We start from the raw sequence: 22773 nt of genomic DNA, 5'->3' as shown, positions 1-22773 counted from the left end.
CTGCTGGGTAATATGTGCCTTTCCATTCCCTGTGCACTCTATGGGTGGAGATTTATAGCTGATAAAGGTAGTATATGTTAGTAAAGCCAACCCCTCAGCATTTTGGAATCCACCTTTACTTCTCTGGAAGTTGGGACTATGCCAAATGATATGCAATTCATTATTGTTAAATAGAACTGAGTTTCTCCATAGCTCATTAATTCACTTATGCCTCCAGTTGTCTCTTCTTATTTTCTTCTTATGTCTCCTCACTGCCCTTTAGAAATCATTTTTGCTTTTGGTAATCAGGATGGTAATCAAAGCCTTCAGTTACAGACAAGCTCCTACTTACAAAATCCCTAAAGAGTTGATTGCTGGAAACTAGGAGGATCTGCCAGAGGAAAAAAACACTCAACTCCCTCTATTTAAGCAGCTTCTGCTGGCTGCGGTTACAAAGCCAACAAAATGGATCTTTGCCCTAACTCAATGCTTATGTTCACATGAGTAAAATATAAGGAGAACATTTTTGGTTTGAAAAAATGTGGTTTTTTGTGTAGACTTCAATTTGGTATGTGTAATGCCTGTTCAGTCAGGAGATAAATTTCCTGTTCTCATTTGGGTCTGAAATGCTATAAGCAGAGAAACAGTGAAAAATAGAGAAAAAAAATTAATTCCTTGAACAGATTATCAAGATTTTCTAATGTTTTGTTTATTGTAGAAGTTGGGCTAATTATTCATGCATAATTTCATGCATAATGATTTATGAACCCACAAAAAGCAATAATGTAACTTGTGTAATTAATTTGTAAGTATGTTCACAGGTCTACTTTTCCATTCCCTGGCTGGGTTTATCCCACAGATTCAGAAGAAGAGTTTCAAAAGTATTCCCTGTTGGCCTAAGTCTGCTCTCACGTCTGTTAATGTAAGTGTCCCATCCTGGGTACTTTTCTTCTGTAGACTGTTAGGTGAATTGACCTCAGGCAGGTAGCAATAGCATTTTCAGTTTTTAAATATGACTCTAAAATAGTCTGAATAATAAAAAAAAAAAAAGGCTACTTTACACATCATGCTAGCACCCCAGCCTATAAACAACTGTTTAAAAAAATATATTCACTGAAACAGAAAAATTAGCCTCTGATTTCATGTTCAATGCAGTGTAATATAAACCATATGCATATATCAAGTAGTGGAATAATCTTCATCACAGATTCGACTTCTGCATCCTTTCTCTCAATACGGAAATCTGTGATGAAAGACTCCTATGAAGGTTACTTAGAAATCAGTTTCACCGATCTTTCCTAGCCTGGGTTTGTTTAGCTTTTAGGGGTGCTGCCAATCCCAGCTTCTTTTCTCTCTAGTAAAGCAACTGAGGGTGGGGAGGAAGACCTTATGGTGCTCACATGTATGGGCAAAACCCTCTTCCTCATATAAGCAGCTTATCTGGTGTGGACATCTGTAGCTGCAGTAGAAAGCAGATTATGTGAACCTGGGCTCATGTGTCACCACGCATGAGTTTCAACAGGAGCCATAAGATGAGAGTCTTTGGCCTCTGCTGTATACACTGTCCTAATACACCCCTCATAAAAATGTCTGGCTAAGAGCTAACTCATTAGCAGGCTTCTCTCTCTCTCTGGTTTAGGAAACGGTTTCTTTTGAAAACTTCTTAATTTATTTGTATAATTTCCAAGGTAAGTGTTGAGAAGTTATGAAGCTTCTTTAGTATTGGGGGAAGTGCAGCTTAGTCACTGCAGTGTTTGTTCCAGACTGTGCAGGGTCTCTGCTTGGCTCGTGTTTATTTTTAAACTGGTCTTATACAAACCTGCAAACATAAATAGTACAGACAGTCAAGGATGAATTATGTAAAATTGTTGAACATGAGCATTTCCATGACACCATGTAGCCCTCATCAGAGGAGCCCTGCAAGATGACTCCTGGACAAAACAGGGAAGAAAAAATCTAGATACAATACAGAGACTTAAGAAGGGAGATTTTATGTAGGTATGTGTTGTGTCCTTCTCTCTAGGTTTCCTTTTAATTTTGGGCATATCCCACTTGTGCCATTGTGCCAGATCTTTCTGGGACCAGCCATGGCTAAAGGAAACTTCTCTTTGGATTTGTCTAGAGTGAGAAAAGGAGATGGGGTGAGAAAATGTTTGCCTAACATTTTGGCTTAGCAAATTGCTAAGAGATTTCTTTAAAGAATAATGATTAACAAGAGTTAGCTGATGTCTTTCTGAAACTTCCTTTTTCTAGTTCTGGGAAGGGCAGTTTGAATCTGGAATATTAATAGGTAACATTAATCCACTCATGCATAAGCTAATGTAGTAATAGATGGAAATATCTGCTGGTACTGGGAACAACTCACATTATAATTGTGGATCTAGCTAGATCTCTTGTTGCCTTGTGGCTATGGATGTCATGTAGGGCAGGAATATCCCAACTCAATCATGCCATGGCTCCTTTCTGACCTGCACACTCATGGTCCCCTGCGCTACACAGAGATCAGCTGAACATACACTGAGCCCACAGCCTGAGAGTGGACGCCTGAGTGTACAGTACAGACATGGTCGGTGTTCATTGACGTGAGTGTTTTCACTTACTTTTCTGGGAGTGGAACGGTTCAGCCAGGACTTAGCTATCCTGCTTGATACAGGCCACCTACAGCCAACCTGCAGGTTCACCTGGTGTTTGTGCACTCACAGGCCTTTCCCTCAGCCCTCATGTGATCAAAGTATCTTTATTTAGTATTGAGACCATTCTACAATGTCTCCGCACACATTTTTGCGCACATTTGGTCAGAAGAATGGACTAGGTCACATCTCAGTTTCTCTTCCCTTTCTGCAATTTAATGTTTGGCTTACTGCAAAGACAGACCATCCTCTGCAACCCTCTCTCTCTGCAGCCCCTTCTGCGAGCCTCCAGCCAGCCAGGGGTTCAGCTGCCCTCACACTGAGAAGCCAAGGCTCTGCTCTGACATTGCTCTACTATGCAACTTTGACTCAGACCACTGTGAAAGAGCTGTGAGACAGTCTGTAGAAAGATAACAAATGTAAACCTTCACGTAGAGGCTGGACAGTTGAGACAGGAGCATTAGTAGATCACGGAGCCAAGAGGAAAAATACCAGTGTGGAAAGAGCAAAAAGGAGGGTGGACAAAATCAGGGAGGGTGATCTGGCCTGATGAGGCCTAGCTGAGAATCGTAGGGTCAAGCCGTCAGCACTTCAGCGTTGGCAAAGGTGGTGGCCAACGGCAACCCACCACCACAGAGGATCTATTCGTGGGAGCCATAGGGACCGAGGTTTCCCCTTCTGCCGTATGCCCACCTGGCCAGCAAAGAGTCTTTGGGGTGGTGAGCGTGTTAATGCATATCTTCCTCATTTCTCAAATCCTAGCTATCTTTTTTGCGTGTTAGGCAACAAATAATTGCTTTCTGCTTTTGACTTGTGTACGTCCTGTTTGCAGTGTCTTTGCACCCAGTTAAAGATGCTCAAACAAACTGACCTGAAAGAGAGGCCGTAACACTGTTTGAGTTAGGACCTACTTGCCCAGCCTAGATTTTCCTGTGCTGGTGGGGTAGGTTGTTCACTGAGCTTATTAGAGCATATTGCTTTTCTTGGCAAAGACAGGAGAGTCTCCATATATGGTCTTCTATTCTCTCTTCACGATCCTGCTACGTTAGTTCAACAGCTACCGTGAAGATCATCTTCCCTTTGATCCCATGGCCTCCAGGCTCTGTTACCCAATCAGGCCCCCTACTGTAAATTATTAATTTATGTAAATTATTAATCCCCATCAATGGTCCAGAAATGCCACAGTAGTAAAAGAGCTGGGGGCTCAATAAATAATTACAAAGAAACATCTCCGCACTTACACAGATGAAAGTAGTCTTTTAATTGGCTGAAGTTAAGATGGTGGCAGCAAGACAAAATGAGACAAATTGATCTGTGGCTTCTCTGTGCATATCTTTTGTGTGACTCACTAAACCCTTTGATGTCCAGTAATGTGTTTAATCTATATTATTTTGAAGCTAATAAATCCTCATATACTGAAAATGGAAGTGTCTAGTACTTAACTAATTAAGTTAATTTCAAGTCACTTTAAAAGGTGTATAATCTTGCTTCCTTTTTCTTAATCTTTTGAGGTACAAATTAAATGGATGTTCTATGTATTTCAGCCCCTTTCCTGTATTTCTAGAAAAATTATTACTGTGTCTGCACAGAAAGATACAGAAGAATTCCTGTGTAATAAAAATGCCATATCATTTATAATAAATGCTAGATTTATGAATAATGAATCTATTTCTATATGTCTGCAGGATTTAATACTAAAGGCAGTTTCAGTTTTGTATTTCCTTGATTAACACACTAGAGATTTTTTTATGGTTTTAGCATAGTGGACCTATACATTTTGAAGACTTGACCTGCCAGGTGAAGTTAAGCCAAGGGTGGAGTTATGAATACCTCAGTTTACTCAAAAACTGACCTTCTCTTTCCTTTTTGAACTTTCTCTTTTGAAACTTCTTCCTTACCTTCCCAGTGTAACTCATTTAGTATGTTGGTTTAGCAGTTCTTGATATATTCCCTTTCCTAGCAATCATTCTGTAAACAAGAGTAACCATACTGATGCAGCGATACATCTTATTTTAGCGCATAATGGTAAAGCTGCTTTTAATTTTTCTAATTATCATATTTTCTTGATGATTCTGCCTGATTTTGCAGTGGGTCAGCGTTGGTAATTAGTATAAATACGTTTGTTGACACCTACACAGAGAATACACATTTCATTGCCTTTACTCATAGAAATCCAGTGGACCTATAAATGGTGTAATCTAGTTATAAAAGGAGTCTCAAATGTATGTTCTGTTTCTTTGCTTCTCCCAGCTTCTCTAAAGATCATCCGCTTGAGCGTGCAGATTCAATCTCAGATCACTTGCTCGTCACTTAACCTCTACTCTGCAATATTTCTTGTATCATTTTATGTCAGCGCTCTGCCAGAGCGCTATTTCACAGCAACATGATCATTCAGCCTTTCATCTCCAAAGTGTTCGATCGGAAAATGTGACTGGAAAATGTGACATTTGCCCATAGAGCAGCAGCTGAGTGACAAACACAGGTGTACACCATTGGACTGAGCAGATGCAGAGAACACTACCACTTTTATTCATGTATTCTTCCAAACATTTTGACTTATTAAATCTGTCTTACTGGCTGCTACATTCTAAATTTACCAGTAGCTGCTGTCATTTCTTCTTTGCTTTGCTTTCCTGTTATATTTTGGTTGTCTGAGTTAGGACTGGAGTTTAATTATATTAGTTTCTGTTTTCTTCTTCTAGGTATTTCAGCCTCTGAACTCCTCCGTACAGCTGGAAAAAAAAAAAAGAAAAAAAAAGGATTCTGAAAATGTAACAATTTCCCTGACTTCAATTCAGATTGTAATTTTGTTCACAAAACAGAATCCGTAGAGTCAATCCTGACCCCAAAACATCTCCTCTTTTCTTATCTGAAAGGAGAACTTTTATTTCAAATAAGCTTTTGCTGAAATCCTCATGTGTCATTTCTTAATCAATTCCTTTTAACTACTGCAATTCTCCATTTTTGATTGGTTTAATCCTTAATCACCAAGAGCAAAAGGGGACTTTACTTTCCAGTAATGAGGATAGTCCCCTGGCAGAAATATGTCTCTTGTCCCAGACTGCATTTTGCATCCAAGAGGAACTATATAAAGCACATAAACAGCAGTTGGAGCAAAGACCAGAACCCAGGAGTCTTATTGTGCCATCAGTCACAGCAGTCAAATTCCAGCCCCTTGCTGTAAAAGCATTTGCCTATCAGTGCTGGAGTGGCCCTTTTGCTATGCCAGGAATGGCAAGCATATCACTTTTTGTTTTCCTATGTACTGTTCTAATTATTGCTCCACTATGATTGTGTTCAGCCAGGCGTCTCTCGGGACTGATTTTCATTCAGTACAAATGTTCTCATTATAAGGACTTACCATGAGGAGAATATAAATGAGAAGATGAGTGCACAGTAAGAACTTGCTTGTACAGAAATTGTATTGATCAAAGGAACAGTGGAGTAAAACACGTCAGCATTAATGTGCTCCTATTTCCTGGGTTCAAACAGTCCCCTTTCCATAAGAATGGTATGACTTCTTGCCTCTGAAACCATGCCAGTTTTGCTTAACTGAAATAAAAAATGCAATTCATTTCTATAGAACATTATCGTATGGCACTAATTAGTCCTTTGAAGGCAAAGGCAGTCTCCATCAACCTCAGTGATTATACTTTATCATTATGTGAAAACTTATGAAAGAACTGAAATTCTAAAAGGTGTTCACAAATTTAATTACTACATGACCTTGGCTCAGAACAATTTTCATAAGGCTAAACCAACACATGCTTTATCCGACTGTCTGCTAATCATGTAGCTTCACCACTTACCATCTTGCTTCTAGGAGGACATATCCACCAGGGACTGTATTTGTCGAGCAGTTTTAAGTGGCCTTAGCTGTCTGACGATCAGACAGTAGTCACCTGTAGATCACGACTTCAGCGAGTAGCCATGCAGCCTTCCTGAGGTCTCTTACACTACGGAGTAAGACCAGAAGTTTCTCTGCAAGGCTGTTGTCTTCTTTGGGAAGTCGGTGACAACTTTCCCCCTCCTCTGAAAGGGCGCACTAGAAAGAAACTGCTCCGAGCTACACTACCAGTTTAGACACATATTTTCCAAGGCTATAACAATACATTATTAAGAGTTGAACAGCGCCTGAGAGAGTTCGCACATAAAACATTGCTTTGAAAAAAGACTGTGTAAAATAAAACCTCATGCTAGAAAGAAAATGAAACAAGCCTCAGGTGTCTGGTTACCAGTCTCCCCTGGAATCAGCAGAATCGGAATTCACTCACTGGCTTCTTTAGCAGTGGATTTGGCTCTGCAGACAGTGTATTTTATTGGCTGTAATTCATCTGCAATGAAAGTTTTTCAATTTACACTTAATTTCACTAAAGAACTCTACAAAGTAATTGAATTTAACAAGTGAACATGTATTTCTACTAAACTTCAACTTGCAAGCTCTGCTGAATGCAGTGACTTTGTTATTTTTCACCTATTTTTCCTACTTGCTGATCACATAAATCAGCAAGCAGCTTAAGATATGTCTCAAGTTCTTTATAAAATTGGAATTCCAAGAAGAATATATATGTCATGTCTAGACTAACGTAAAAATCAAATGGTATCATTCTTGTCACCTGAATGAAGCATGGCTGACACACTTTGATCCATGATGGAGATACACTTGGCCTTTAGGATACAATAGTAAACAGAAAGTGTGCACAGTGATAATCAGAAACTTCTATAAACAGAACATGAAGCCTCTTGAAGTCTGTGTTCCAATATTGACATTAAATGATATTTTACCGCTCAAGGCATCATATTTATTTCAGTAGAATTATTTGCTGATTTAGGATATTACCCAGTGTGGATATCAATATCTGTATATGTGGATATACAATATCTGGATTTGACCTTGAGTTCCAATCCCTGTTTAGCTTTGTATCACCTTCAGTCAACACAGAGCTATTGTTTGGTTTTCTTTTTACTAAGAGCTTGATGCACATCCATCTACTGTGTTGCTATCTAGCTATCAGTTTGAGCATACTAACTCCGTGTTCTCCTATGCTTAAAATCATCTGCTTCTAAAACAGTCTCTCTTCCTACATCAGAGAATTAGTGTCTTTATTGGTCAGGATTTACTGGGATTTACAGATCTCTCTGGTTATTCTATAACTCCTGAACACCTCTTGAGTTCACATCTCAACATAGGAGACTATGTATGGCAAAGGGTGCTTAGATATCAAACATATGGCTCCTGCAACTTATGGGATCTATATGCAGACCGAGTATAGGTTTCAGAAAGTTTCTCAGATGGGTCACAGCAGTCCAAAGAGTTCCAGCTAAACTGCTTCTGGAAGCTGAGCTACTGCTTTTTCATGATCAACAGTGTAGAAATACTCTTGAGTATAAGTGAGCTGGAAGGTAGAACTAAAAAGAAAACCTGAACAAGCTCTTGCCATCTGCTTTTAAATGCCAACACTTTCCCAGGATAACCTGTGCATCACTGCCTCAAGAAATCCCCCAAAAGGACCGTTTAATTAAAAACATGAGTTGTTGCCTGACAGTGTCTTATGAGGAAGGCAAGATATTTGTTCTGGTGTGTGCTGCTTCGCACCTTTCTATATTAGGTTTAGTTTCTGTGTACCTGCATTCTTAAAAGCTCATTTCACATCTCCATACAATAGTTTTCTGCTATAATTTGGTAGCCAGGCTTGTTCTGTCTTCTTTATAAGCTAGGTATGCTCTCTGCACACTACCAGAGGCAAGAAAATAGACAAAGGAAAAAGAAGGTTGTTGTAAGAGAATGAATCTAGATGCAGGATTTATTTTAGCTGATTTTGTGGTCAATTTTGAGTAAACTAGTAGTGAGGTCATGTCAAAACCAGAAATTAAGGCTGTGACTGGCATTCTGAAAGAAGCTGAATGATTTAGAGACAGAAGTCTCATTGATTTTCATGGGCTGAAATATCCAAAAATCAAGGGTGGGATTAAGTTGCTTAAACTGAACATAGGCATCTAGTATCTTTTTAGAGGCTCTGGGGTATTCTCTAACCTGCAGTTCCTGATCCAGAAGAATGTGCCTCCTGTATGGTTTCTGTCATTTTTTTCAGGACCATGTAGTTGTCAGATACTCTAAGGCATCTAGATATAGATGATGATACTATGATACTAGATGCCTATGTTCAGACTACTAAGTCCCCTTTCCATGTGTCCAGGCAGCTGGCTGCTTTTCATCCAGAAGAACTGTGAATGAGCAGAGTCTGATCATGTCACCTATTAAAGTGTCTGCACACAAATTCAGTGATTAATTTCTAGGGCTTTACTTGAAACTTGTGGATTATGACTGTTATGAGCTGGATAATGACAAAAAGCACTTATTCAGAGTAATGATTTGTATGGAAGAAAGGGAAATGACAACCTGAGATTCAGAGATAATACAGTAACTGTTTTTCCTGTTTTTATACCCGATTGTCTCACTTTGTATTGTCATTTGTAAATTGGATTTAAATTGCTTGATATCATGATGAATAGCTATCTCTGAATGAACAAGTACTGAGTAATGTTTGATATGACAAAGAAACTTACTTTATATAAGGACACAATAATTTCAGCTTCTCTCCTCTGCCTTGGGCCATCCTATGGAATAAGGGAACAAATTGGGTGCAGAGAGTGGAAGCTACTGTACAGGAATTTACAGATCTGCTTGTGAAAGTTTGGATTTCTATCTATCTCCAGTAATGATGGCAAATTCAGACAAATATTTTTCTTCTACACCAAATTTGAGGCTACTTCCTAAAGTCAAACTCAATTTAAAGGATGAAGGGTGGGTATGGATCCTAGTAAGCTGTACCAGTAACTTCTTTCTAAAGCCATACAACCCAGAGCATAAATTAATTTCTAAACAGTTTCAAATTTAGGTCATTTAAATTTTTTACTTGGAGAACCTTTCAATGAAGTTAACACTGAAAGGAGGGAATGTACTAACTGGTGCCTTCCTTAAAATGATAAGGACTTTGGACTAGCTTATCTGCAAGAATTTATTCACATGATTTCAGGACCCAAGTTCTAGATCAGTATCTTGGCACAAAACCCACAGTCAATTTAATGGAGTGATTTATACAAGCACTGTTCCAGTCAATTTTGTTACTTGGAAAGTACTTCATTTTATTAAAATCCACTTGGAAAGGGGTGAAAACCTACATACAGTGCAAAGAAAAAAATCTTTATTAGGAACGTGTACTCAGAAATGTATGAGATGCATTTAAGAATATACTGTTATATATCAAATAAGAAAAAATTGTGAAGTATGAAGCATGAGATAAATGACCAGCGCTTAAGGTCAATGAAGAATACGCACACAGCTTTTCTATCAGCACAAATTTGATACCAATCACGACATATATTATATAGCTTTTACAGTCAGGCAGTTTTGAAGAAAAGTTTATAAAGAGTGCAAATGGACAAGTACTGGACTGCACTGCCCAATACTTGTTGTTATCCTGCAGGGTTGTGCATCCAAAGTGTCACTGACGCCTGTGGGTGTGTGAGGGGAACAATTAATGCAAGCTGAGACAGCAGAAGGCAGAGATGGAGGAAACATCAAAAGCAAAAGACAAAATCCACTGTTTTTCTTTAAAAATGAAAAGGCAAATATCATCCTAAGGAATATTACTTTCATGAGAAATCTTGAGGGCAGCATCCTGACTCCATTAAAGCCAATGAAAGTTTTGCCATTGAGATCAGTGGAGCCAGAATTTCATTTGAAAATTTACACATTCTTGCTTTAATGTAAACAGAAATTACATATCAGCATCTATACATGTATTCAAGTGCTGTTTAAAAACAAAAATAAAAAATAAGACAGTGCTAACCCAAAATGCCAGTACACATACAAAAGGCAGATAAAAGAGCTTTTTTTCAAATATTCATTTTAAAGTATTTAAAAGTATCCATTTTTTAAATATTTGTGTGTCACTGCTACAGAAACAATCTGTAAGAAAAATGTGAATTATTTGCAATGATAATGGAAGGGCACAGTGTTTGCTCAGATTTATTTGAAACCAGTATTTTTCCACTTTGGAATCATGACATATACCTGCACATTCAAGCACATTTCAAAGCTGTGCTGAGGAGTAACTGTAGTTCATCATTATGAAATATACTCTTTCTGTGCAAGTATTTCAGTATCATATCTCATGAACCATTTACACCCATTTATATTTTCAGTAAAAAAGAAACAGAGGAAAGAAAATCTCTTCTTGTCTTTAAACAACCCGATGACATTTTACACCATGGCAATTTACAACCATGCATGTGAATATCCAGAGTCAACGCAACTTTTCCCTTTACTGGTATAGTTGTGCCTGTCTTCAAACAGTTCTTTGCTAATTTTCATGTGGATCTCAGGACTGGATAACAGCTTCTTTATCTGATTCAGTTTGGATAACAGGGCCTGTGTTTCTCTGTGCAAAGCTTCCTTTACTAAGTCTGCTTCATGATTCTTTCCTAGAGGAAAAGAACAACATCATACATTTTACAATAACTAATATCATTTAGAATCATCAATGTATGGATATAAAGAGAACATATTTGTTTTGGACAGTATTAATTGCTAAGAATTTTGCCCACATTTATTACGTATAAAAAGTTCATACTTTGTCAAAAAAATATAATTTATTTGAACAAATGTTACCAAAAAGTAAAGAACAGTACAGTGTCACATTTAAGAGAAACTCCTGCTATATTACATACTGTGTAATAGTATCTGCGATGAATATCTGTAGAGGTAATTTTTAGCTTAGGATTGACTGCTGTTGACTTTGAAACAGAACGTGCTCTCACATTGAGCGAGCAGCCCTGTGGCAGTGCCAAACAACGCAGACGGCAATGTTTCCACTTATGGCAAGGCCTCTTCCATGGCCATTCATTACAGTCCAAAAGGCAAACACAAAGGGTTCGGTTTCTCTCCAAAAGCAAGGAAGCGACTCGGTAGTAAGAGCCAGTGAACATTGGAGCTGTCTGTTTCAACATTCCTGTCTTTTTCCACCGTTCATCTCTCCCAGCATTCAGCAGATTTTCAGCAATGCAAACACTTTAATTAAACTGGTAGGCAGTGTCCTTCGGTTCAGAACAAACTTTTGATAAGAGATTCACAAAGCAGAATGCCTGTCAGCCAGCACCACTTAGCAAATTGCAGCAGGGAGCTGGAACATGTTTTTGTGGTTATTCTTGGTGGGCTATTTGCTCCTGGGCTTTCACACAGCGTTCACTTGCTGCTATCATTGTCATTTTCATTCTTACTGCCACTACCTGCTTCTTCAGTTTTCACAGGGCTTCCATCAGTCTGTCTGTTTTTGTTTTGAGTTTCTTCTAAATACTGCTGTACAGCCTTGAGCACTGCATTCTCCACCAGCCTTTTGCTGAGGCTCACCAGCTCTGCATCATCTGGCTCTGCTGCATGTTTTTCACCTATGTGTCACAACAGACAAGAGAAGGAGTTCATTGCCGTGGAAAGACAGCAGTCCTAATTGTATCCTGAGCCTCTGGCTGAGCTGGACATCTCAGCCTGCCTTTTCCTAAATGTAAAAATAATTTCCCGTTTCACAAGCTCTGAACCAAAAGTGATTCCTGAAGAGGTGTATACAGTGTATCAGACTGAAAGAATTTCACTTCTCATCTTTATTGTAACACTTCAACAAGCCATTGGCTAACATAAGCACCCACTTTAGCTGTTGGAAGAGTGTGCAAATTTCATTTCTTCTGGTCAACAATAATTTGTGCCATCTAGGCAAAGACGAAGAAAACCACACAATGAATTTACATTTCAGAAGCATTCTTAAATCTGGCTGCTCTCGTTTTGTGATTTTGCTTAATAAATATATAATCTGCTACCTATTCATTGCTTATGATGCAAGAACTTCTCACAGGAAAAAAAAAACATGGCTAAAAAAATCCATCTAAGAGCAGGTTAGAAGTTGTTTACCAACATATTAAACTTGGAAAAGTCATGTACTCTATCCCCCTCTCCCCTCTGTCTTCTAATTAATGCTCTGACATGGAAGGAATGCAAGTGCCTACAGTCTATTCATAGGTACCTGCTGATAAAAGCAAGAAGCTGGCATTTCACTGCTTTGTTCAGCGTTTACAGGAGGAAACATATACAACTAAATAACTGCCTAATAATGAAGATTCTCATATATCATTAAATGTATTTAGAAATTGTACTTTTCCATGAATCAGTTTCATAATGAATTATACAGTCTGCTACAGCATCCTCCTTCCATGAAGAATATAAGCCAAGAAAAGTGTATTTTATTGTCTGCATGACTTTATGTGCAGCTCAGCTTCTAGGGTCTGATTTCCACTGGCCATGTAATTTGCACTTGAAGCTTTGCAATTTCTTGCACTTGGTAAATAACTGTTTCTCTCTGTATACATTTAAAGGTCATACTTTTAATGTCCCTTTCTGGAGTTAACATTCTGTAACAAGTAACAAGACACTGCTTAGTCATGCACATCTGGTGAAACAGATACTATTGTATGTTCCTAGCACAAAGCTTTGCACTGCTCAATTATCTACATTTGCTCTTTTTCATATATGTAAATTTATTCATTTGCAGCACAGATTATAGTTATAAAAGACCTGTATTAATCTTCCTAGTGGATTGTACAATCTGTGAAACAATTTCACTAATAAAACATAATTCATGCTCCATTTTCAACCCAGAGAGGGAGAGGGACAGGGACAGGGAAAGGGAAAGCAGAGTAAGAGTATCCTATTCTGGAACAGCAAGATAGACCAAACTTCCAGTTCTAGTCCTCTACAGTCCTATTACTGTGGGATAGAAAGAACTATACTCTTGAACTGAAGATGTTATCAGAATACACCTGGGTAAAGTGTTTCATTATATTCTGGAAAAAATTTGGAAAAAGATTCTGGAAAATACTGAAAAATGCATATTTGGGAATAGTTTTCATTAAACTAAAATTAAAAAATATAAATAACAGAAAATATCAAAAACGGGTCTAGCATTTCCAAGAAGAAACACTGCAGACTCTTACATGAGTCAGAGGGAGATGCAGACACTATTCCCAAAGCCACTCAATCAGCTACATACTTTCTCACCCACTGCTTACCATGTTTCTCCACTATCTGCAAATCCTGGGTTTAAGTCTATTCTTTGACTTCTTTAGAGAAGGGACTTAATTCAGGCTCTTATCTCTTAGGAGACCTGAGATATATATGAGCAGCATCTTCTCCCAGCTTTTATGAGTTGATTCCATATCCTTCTGTGAACATAACCCTTTGATTCCATTTTTTTCTTTGCTTTTATTAAAGACACTCACAATTGAAATAAAATGTCTTGGTTGACCCAGTCTATTCATTCAACAGAAGAAAAACCCAAACCTCAAAATGGTTTCCAGTTGAAAAGTTTCTTATTTTTCAGAATTGCCAGTGAAGCAAAGAACTTGTTATTCACACAGCTCTAATGATCTGTACATGCAACTCTGAATAAAATCAGTGGGGTATAAAGTACTCAGCAATGCCGATGCTTGACCCTTTAGTAATTAATATGCAGAATATGACTAATCAGTCACAGAGGCCTCCAGATACCACAAAAAGGTAGTGATTATACTTATTCAGAATGTCATTTTACTTGTAATACATTGTGTATTATTCTTACATTGTGAGAAAAGACAAAGCTCTTCTCTCACAAATATCTTTTGCATTCTTATAAAACATCAGTTGTCATTTGTGTATATATGTATAATATCTGTACACCTATTATTGCATTTAAAAACTTCACATTGACAGTTTGCTGAATAAGTAATTTCCCAAGCATGAAAAAATCAGACTACTTGAAATGAAGAGCCTTAATAAAGTACAATTCATACAGCTACAAAAGAAGTCCTCTTTTTCTCATATTGTGAGACACCCATGGCTCACCAACATCCTCAAGTCTGTAGTACCTCATAAGTTCTGCTTTATCACTGGGAAGACTAACATGGGCTCTGCATGTGAATGTGACAAAATGTAGATCCCTGTATGAAGAACACCACTGGATTTATCTGTCCAGCCACCTTGGTAGACTGGCTATATGATTCACTCATGCTCTGTTTGTATTCTCAGACTCCCTAAATAGCACTTCTGTGAGTGTCTGTGTAATGTTATATCGGCAAAGCAGCTGTACATTACTCTAGTATTATTCCTATTCATGACTGCTGAAGTAGGTCAGTTTATAATAACAGATACTGATCATCTATACTTACTAAAATATTCAACATATATATGTCCTGTCTATATCTCTCTCCCCATGCTGTATCTGCTGCTTGCCTGCTTCTTAGATGTATAATACCTTTGCAGCAGGCAAACACTTCTTTGTGCAGACTGTCCTACATATAGGAATTATCGGAATACATAGAGATGCTCCAGATTAAAAAGGGAGGTTTAAAAAATTCAGAACTACTCTGTAAACTCTGTTCTGAGAAAGTGAACAGATATGTCATGTGCACTGTATTTGCATCTATAGTATGCCTATTAGTATGGATTACGCCAACACTTTATTTTTGTGCCTGTGAAAAAAAATTTCCACTGCTTTCTCCTGCATGTGGCTCAGAATAAAAAAGAAAAATTCCTTCCTTTTGCTTATCCCCTTCTACAATTTTCAAAATATGAAAACAAATTCATACTATGTGAAATAGATCTCAATACATTCATGCTAAGCAGTGCTTTTTATTATTTACTGGAACTGAAGCATACTTGTAGTCCTGAAATGCCCATAATTTTTTTTCAAAAGGGAACTATCAAATGCAGACAATTATTCAAAAGGGGATTTATAATCTTCCAGCATGCTGCTATTAGTTATGGACATGAATCAAATCCCTGAAACCTGACCCAAGTTTGGATTCAGATTCACTGTTGTATCTCTCTGGGATGGGTTTATACTGTAATTCAATCCCTTACATTTTACAAATAAGACTGATCTGGATTTTGAAATACTGTGTTGGAAATTTGGTGATCCTGGTACAGCCTCTTCCTGGTCCTGGTTCAGCTTGGTTTAGAATTCAGGTGGATATCTAAGGTTTGGAAAGAGGAAGGACTGTTACCTATATGCCTCTCCTGCTTACATTACCAGTCCATTTCTGTGGGTGCTTTAGCTGAAAGAACTAACAGCACATACCTTTCACAAGAAAAGCAGGTTTTATAATCCAGCTATACTTCTAAGACAGACTTCTGCAATACTTGTCTCATGGCCTCATTATACTGGGTGTTGTTTTTGCTCCCAACAACCTTTCATCACAACAAAACGATGCCAACGTGGGGCAAATCATAAAGGAGACTCTTGGTATTTTAAACAGGTGAATAAGAGCAGCTGGAAAGTATATTTCGAAAGCAGAGGTTACAGTCAGTACTCTGGGGAGTGCTGTGGTAACAGACATGACTCTGTCCCCACTTCAGTTCATCAGTTTCCTAGCACTGTTTTTACAAAATCTAGAAACGAAAACCCACAAGGGGCTCAGGTAATCTTTCAAAACCTTGCCCTTATCAAATTCCTTCTCAATGCTAGAAAACTTCATTTTCCTACTTACACTATGCCTCCTACTGACACCAAGATACTGCCAAGTCACCGTTGCATGAACATAAAACTGTGTATTTCACCACGAGGTTCAGCCTCCGTGACTGAGGAGTCCGCTCTTTGAGACATAATAATCACTCATTATAAGGCAATTGGTGGTTATTCCCTCTGTCCAGAGGCAAAAGCTTTGCTGGTGTGCAGTACAGTGGGACTGGAAGGAAGGAGACAACTAACCTAACGATTACTGCAGGACTGAGAAACCTTCCTGTCCAGCAGATAACTATCAATAATTACTGGATAAGGTAGAGCTGAACAAAGAAAGGCAAATAAAATAAATGCCACACGGATTTCAGCCATGTGAATTCATAGAGTTTGTGACTCTAGTGGCTGTGCTTTTGTTATGGTTCACTATCTCTATGTTATCAGGAAAAGACCTAACAGTGCAGACATTATTTATACTCACAACATCCAGACAAATGTAGACTACTGTAAGCCTGTCCTGCCCTGCTGTACCCTGTGAAAATACCTAGTTTCTACTACAGTAGACCTGTGTGTCTACAGAACCTGATTCAAAATTAAATTAAATTCATTGACTTCAGTGGGAATTAGATGAGGTTCCCATAACTGCAATGTCCTATATATTGGACTGATGCGTGGAACATTTTCTTTAGTGAGGACTTTCAAAATTGTAACATTATACAAATATCATCCCCTCACTCTGCAAGAACAGTGAGTCCACAGTCCATAACAAACTAATTACAAGCTGTAATTAATCACCAGACTGTATGCTTCCCACCCTTGCAACAGACTGCGAATAAGCCAGTATGGGCAAGATCATGGTTTTTAAGTAAAGAATGTTCTACAGAAATATACGCATGTATCCAAGTCTAATCAACATAATAAACATAGACAGGAAGATTACAACTCTAAACATTTCCTTGGTAATTAGGGAGGACTTCCATGAAAAGTCTGTTGAGTGGTCACTTAAGGAATTGGCACAAATGAAGTACTTACGGAGAAGTGAAATTACAATCTTATTATGACTTTGTGGTGAAGGCATTTGATTTGCTGAGTGATCACACCCTATGCTAAGCAGAGTATGAAAAAAGGGTAATCATCCTCTTGGAGTTATAAAAACTTCTTTGGTTTTAAGTGAATTGTTCTGTTCATACAGGATTGCCTAACAAGGCAGTATAGTATCTTTACTTTGAGCTGAAAACCTGAGTTTTTAGTTTGCTGGATTTATTTATTTATTTTATTTGGTCCATCATGGAACAAACCCAACAAAAACACAAATTTCTAGTGAACAGGAAACTCAGGGTGTTGCAGCTGTTTAGTGACCCTGATGTTGTTGCCAGTCTCAGTGATGACAGCAAGAATACCTGCACGCTCCCTCTGTGTTGAAGGCTTGGCAAACTTGGCAAAACTGTCAAACCTAAAGCATTTCAGCCAACACACTTTGAAGCGCAGTGAACTAAAATTTTCTGACCACCTCTACCTCTAAGTGGACAAACATAACGTGTGCTTGGCTAAACCTACTCTTGTTCTACGAGCACTGAAGGCTGTGAAGCCATAGTTGTGAGCCTTCTGAAAAAAAAGAAAAAGAAAGATGACTAAGACACCGTCTCCTGGCACACTGGGAGTTCTGTTAAATATCTTGTTTTTATTTTCCTATTAAAAGAGATTTGCTGACAGAAAAATTTCCTTACACTCCTAATGCAGTTTGAAATGCTTACACTTAATTAAGTTACGAGAAGTCTACTATAAAAGGAGATGATAGCATAATGGCTGAAGGAAGGATGACAGCTTTAAAAAGCTGCGATTTCTACTTGATTTTCTCATGGATATTGAGGCAGAGAAAACAGCCCAAGTCACAGAAGAGGTTTTACATAACTGCAGGAGCAAACACTGTGCACACTGACAATGGGAGAACTAAAGCAGCCAGACAGATTATAATAGCAAACACCCAGACAGAATTATTCACCCTCTTCACCACTCATAGTGATGTCTAGCTACTGGGAACTCCATGAAAATGGAGAGTCTTCTGCCTTCTGAGCAGGGCTAGTGGCAAGAGCAGGAGAGGCCCTTTCCGTTAGAGCAGATAGTGAAGGAAGGGACTCCCGCTTCTCTCAGAGCCTGAGACAGACCAGGACTTCTTGGCTTTATAGGAAACATAGCTTGTCAGAAGCCGAAATCTGGAACAGGTTAGTCCAGTAGTCCCCAATCTTCAGTGGCCCTCAAGAAATCATACTGAGAAGGTAATGCACTAGGGTAATGCACTGTTGCTCCCCCATCAACCTAGGCTGCAAATGACCACAGATAGAATTAGATGGTCTTGAACATAGAAAATTGCTAAGATGCTAAGCTGAATGGGGTCGAGGCCCAGTAAGTGACATGCCTAACAAAATACACTACACACAGATTTTAATTGCCAAGTCTAAACACCGGATCCTAAAAGCCCCTGCTTATGGGCCATTCAATCCAGAAAACCAAGCGTCAACGAAGGAAGTCATTTAATATGCATTCAGCTTTGTTTACTGTTTCCTAACCTTCTCATAGTCTCTGTAAGCTTTGGTTTCATTTCTTTAGGATGCATCCATGTTTACTGTACAGCTTCCAACGCAATGGGACTCCATTTTGGTTGGGACGTCTTAATGCTACCATAAAGTAGATTTAAAAAAACACATTTTTTTGTCTAGGATGGATTTTAACAAGTGTTAATAAGTGCACTTAAACTGATCCTGCATTGCTTAGCATCAGGTTGCTTCTCCTGAGAAGACTCTTCAATATGGACTCATGCTATCAAGTAGTCTTTCCTCAGGGTATGCAATTTTGAATATATTTGTAAATTATGGAGAGAAAAGTCAAATTTTAATCAACAAGCATTTTCACATAATTATTTCAATTACAGTAAAATGAGTTGTGAAACACAGCTGCATACTGCCTGAATTGTAAAAGAAAGATGAATCTTGTCCAAAAAATATACATATATTTGTAGACATAAGTCTAATTGCTGTTCAAGAGGATGTCCAACAGCGTCCACAAAATACCATAATAAGATGAACTTTTTATGGAAAAATGTCATTTGCAAGGTGTTTTTAGTGTCTCTTTGATCAAACTTAATTAGGCCCTGAATATAATATGGAACACAAACACTACCATTCAGCTCAACAGAGCACAGTGTAAAGCCAGATCACATAATGAAATCTGAGGATGAAAAAAACTGAAACCTTATGTTGTCATAAAACTAAACTTAATGTAATCTAGTCCTTCAAAGAATATAAATAGACTCTAAAATGCACTCATTTTTTCCTTTTTTCTTCCTATTTCTTGTATGAACAGTGCTTATATCCTAAATTGATGAACAAGCACTTAATAATCAAAATTAACATTATTCTCCAGTCCGCTTCACTATTAGAAATCAAGAAGCACTGAATTCTGATTATTTAATGCAGTGGGCCTTACTGTTCACATCATTCCTTTGCTAAAAATCAAATAGTCCAAGTATTTTCTTTGTAAAACAACACAAAACTCCATAAAAGCATGACCAACATTCTTCTGCCTAACAGCAACACTTCTTTCATGAGAATATTTCCCTACAGCTCTTATAAAGCACTCTCGCAAAAGAATAATTCTCTATCGTCCCCCATATTGCTACTTCCTCAAATTAAGTGTGTCAAAACCTATTCTAGTATCACTTCAATGAAACCAGTCCATAAAAATACATTTGGTTGCTATGTCTAAAACTGACCTAAACCTCACAACTTTTATCAGCCTACATTTTGTAGCGTAAGTGACCACTCAAGTGACCATACCTTGAAACTTACGGGTCTGTTATCTTTTTACTCCTTTTTCCATTCTTCATTCACAAAATTTATCTCTGCCTTCACAGTATTTTCAACTCTCTTCCTTCCTCTCTATCATCCTAACAATTCTAATAGTGTATAGACCTTCAGACCACACAAATAAGTTACCAACGTATTATAAATCTGGAACTGCATTCCCAGCAGCGTTAATTCTCCTTAACATCAGTGGAGAACTGCTCCTTTACACCAGCTGTTCTTCTGGTTCTTTATTACTATTAGGCTAAACAGTTCTGATTTGGCGTTTCATCTTTGCCTCTTCATCTTCTCTTATTTTGAATAATATTTTTCTTAATCTTTCTCCAACTCAGAATAAAGGAGTAAACGTTTGTTATTCAAGCCGAAGATAATGTTTGCATTTCTCTTCACTGCTTTCAGAACCAGTCTTGGAATCAAAAGCACATGTTTTTTTCTTCACTCCACCTGAACAGCAATGCATTTGATCCCACAGTTCCCTTTGCCTTTATGTTTTTCACATAGAAAAGCTCCCCCACTTCTGTTTTTGGCTAGAAGGGTCAAGAAAAGTTCAGTAGGATGGGGAGAAGAGAGGAGATGGGCAATGATTCCTCGTAAGAGCCAGTTACATCATTCACTGTTCTGAGATGGGTAAACTCACATTATATTTGCATGGCACAGTGCAATCTGGTTTTAACTGCAAGAGCACAAGTATTTTCGCACATCAGAAGGTTATGCAATGTTGCTATGCAGGGCACCAGAAGCACTAACCTACAGCATTTGCTAATTAGCCTGTACACAGTGTGTTTTTACTCAAAGTCCAATCCTGTAATCTCTTCTTACTTTATGCCTTCTATGGAGATTATGCCTAAAAAAGGACCAAAGTAATGAAATTCATCTTTCAAAGCAAAATGATGAGCTTCAGTTAGAATTTAGTATTATCATTCACTCGCACTGAAGCAAGCATTACAGGCAATTCCTCAATGATCAGGCCCTGTGTCCCAACAGCTGGCCCAAATGTTTCAGTCCAATTGCAGAAGAGAACATCAATGGGTGAGCAGGGCATACAGCTGGGGTTGACACAAAGCAACATTTATTTTACTAAATCAGAGGATCAACAGTATCTCAAAATATGTAGACATTATCTCAAATTTTAACAAGAGAAAGATAATCCCAGACTTTAGGAAGGTGCTTGGTTACTAGAACTCACCTTATTAAAAGATTGTATTTTGTAGAACTACAGAACAAACTTTTTATCGTGTACTGAAAGAAACTGACAAATTCTATTAAGAATGTGTATGTGAAAAGCAAAATGGGAGCTCAGAGAAGAGAGGAAGAAAGAGAAATTTTTTTGATTGCATTAGGCTATACTGCATGTGAATGGATTTTTAAGTCAGCAAAATATATTACTCATTTGCTGATTCTCCTGAGCCACAGTAAGTGCTGCAGAAAACATGACTGATACATGTTTTTGTTCAATCCTTGTGTTTTGTACTAAAGTGGAAAATTGAATAAAATGCCATTTAAAACATTATTGTTGTTATGTGAAACAGAAAAGTAACACAATAATAGACCATGGCATAATACATTTGTCCTCTTAGCAGAAGGATACAAGCTGTCAAGCAAGAGCAAATAAATTATCTCATGCATAAATATTTTAATTCACATGAAATTAAGCTAGTGTCCAGGTGAATTCTACCTGAGGTTGGCTGATATTCAAAGGGATTAAGTCACCAGCAGGAAAGATACAGTTAATAGTGGATTTTGAGACTTTGGGGACTGGGATCCAGGTTTGGTATCTAATACGGAGTGAATTTTCCCTATGTCAATTTAAAACAGCAATCCCTAAGGTTCATGAGAGTCAGAGGCAGGGTCATGAGACTGGCAAAATTCAGCTGTGCATGCTAACATCAGGATTACAAGCCTAAAAGCACTGACTATTGCAAAAGTTTGGCAGTGTCAAATCTATCACCAGTATGGTGCACTTTTAGCTAGTCCAGGCCCAAAGTATTAGGTTATATCTATATGCTTCTACCAGTGGAAGGTATCGAGGTTGTAAACAATGCTTGTGGCATCCAGTCCATTTTTCTTTTGTTAGTAATGCATAAATTCCTATTTATTTCTCCAGTCAAGATTTAAATTTGACTTCCATAGCATATACCACCCCCTTCAGCACCAAAAACACCTCTAAATCTGTTTCCTCTGTCGATTCCACAATACAAGCTTATGGAAACAGAAAGACAGTTTTACACAATTTTTAGGAACAGCAAAAATTATTAGGTATGAAGCATTACTAAACCAGTGATATCTGCTGCTGAACAAAGTGTATTTTGGTACTTTTCAAGGTATCTTATTTTCCATTTTGCCTAGTATTTGACAAATAATAACAGACCAGTGTTATCTAAAGGGCAGCCACTCACAGGACCGAGGACTTTTGTTTGCCTTGCTTGCTTTGTTTATCTGCATTCATCTGAAAATCTCAGTCTCAATATTGCAAGACAGAGAGACTGTTCTGCAGTCCAGCATCTGTCACTGACAGGAAGTTTTCCCTGAAATATATACAAAATGTTCTCCCTTGTTCTTATTTTGTATGATGTAATAGAAGTAATCCCGTGCTATCTTCACAATTACTTAATCATGCTATATTTCTAATCTTTCCAGTAACCAATCCCTCCTCCCGCCTTTCAGCTTTGTAGCTTTTTTCAAACCCAGCTAACTCCCACTCCCAGAACACCTCGACTGTCCCCAAGATGTAGGTCCCACACTTCCTAAACCATTTTCTGAAAT

General features: G+C 38.0%; 1 protein-coding gene across 3 annotated transcripts in view; it reads right to left on the bottom strand.

The window, feature by feature from the left end:
• Positions 1-9729: 9729 nt before the first annotated feature.
• The window catches only part of AKAP7 (A-kinase anchoring protein 7), a 91785-nt gene continuing 78741 nt past the window's right edge, over positions 9730-22773 (bottom strand). The window contains exons 8-9 of one of the 3 annotated variants that reach the window (XM_064508983.1): positions 11901-12059; positions 9730-11096 (exon numbers count right to left, since the gene is read on the bottom strand). In XM_064508983.1, the coding sequence (XP_064365053.1) occupies positions 10891-11096; positions 11901-12059 (365 nt within the window). In that variant the 3' untranslated portion in view covers positions 9730-10890. Of the gene's footprint in view, positions 11097-11342; positions 12060-22773 lie in introns of all 3 variants that reach the window. The other 2 variants (XR_003262229.2, XM_064508984.1) reach the window with 2 other exon arrangements.

Source organism: Dromaius novaehollandiae, chromosome 3 (assembly GCF_036370855.1).
Source record: "Dromaius novaehollandiae isolate bDroNov1 chromosome 3, bDroNov1.hap1, whole genome shotgun sequence".
Lineage (NCBI taxonomy): Eukaryota > Metazoa > Chordata > Aves > Casuariiformes > Dromaiidae > Dromaius > Dromaius novaehollandiae.
This window is presented reverse-complemented; position numbering and strand designations above follow the sequence as displayed.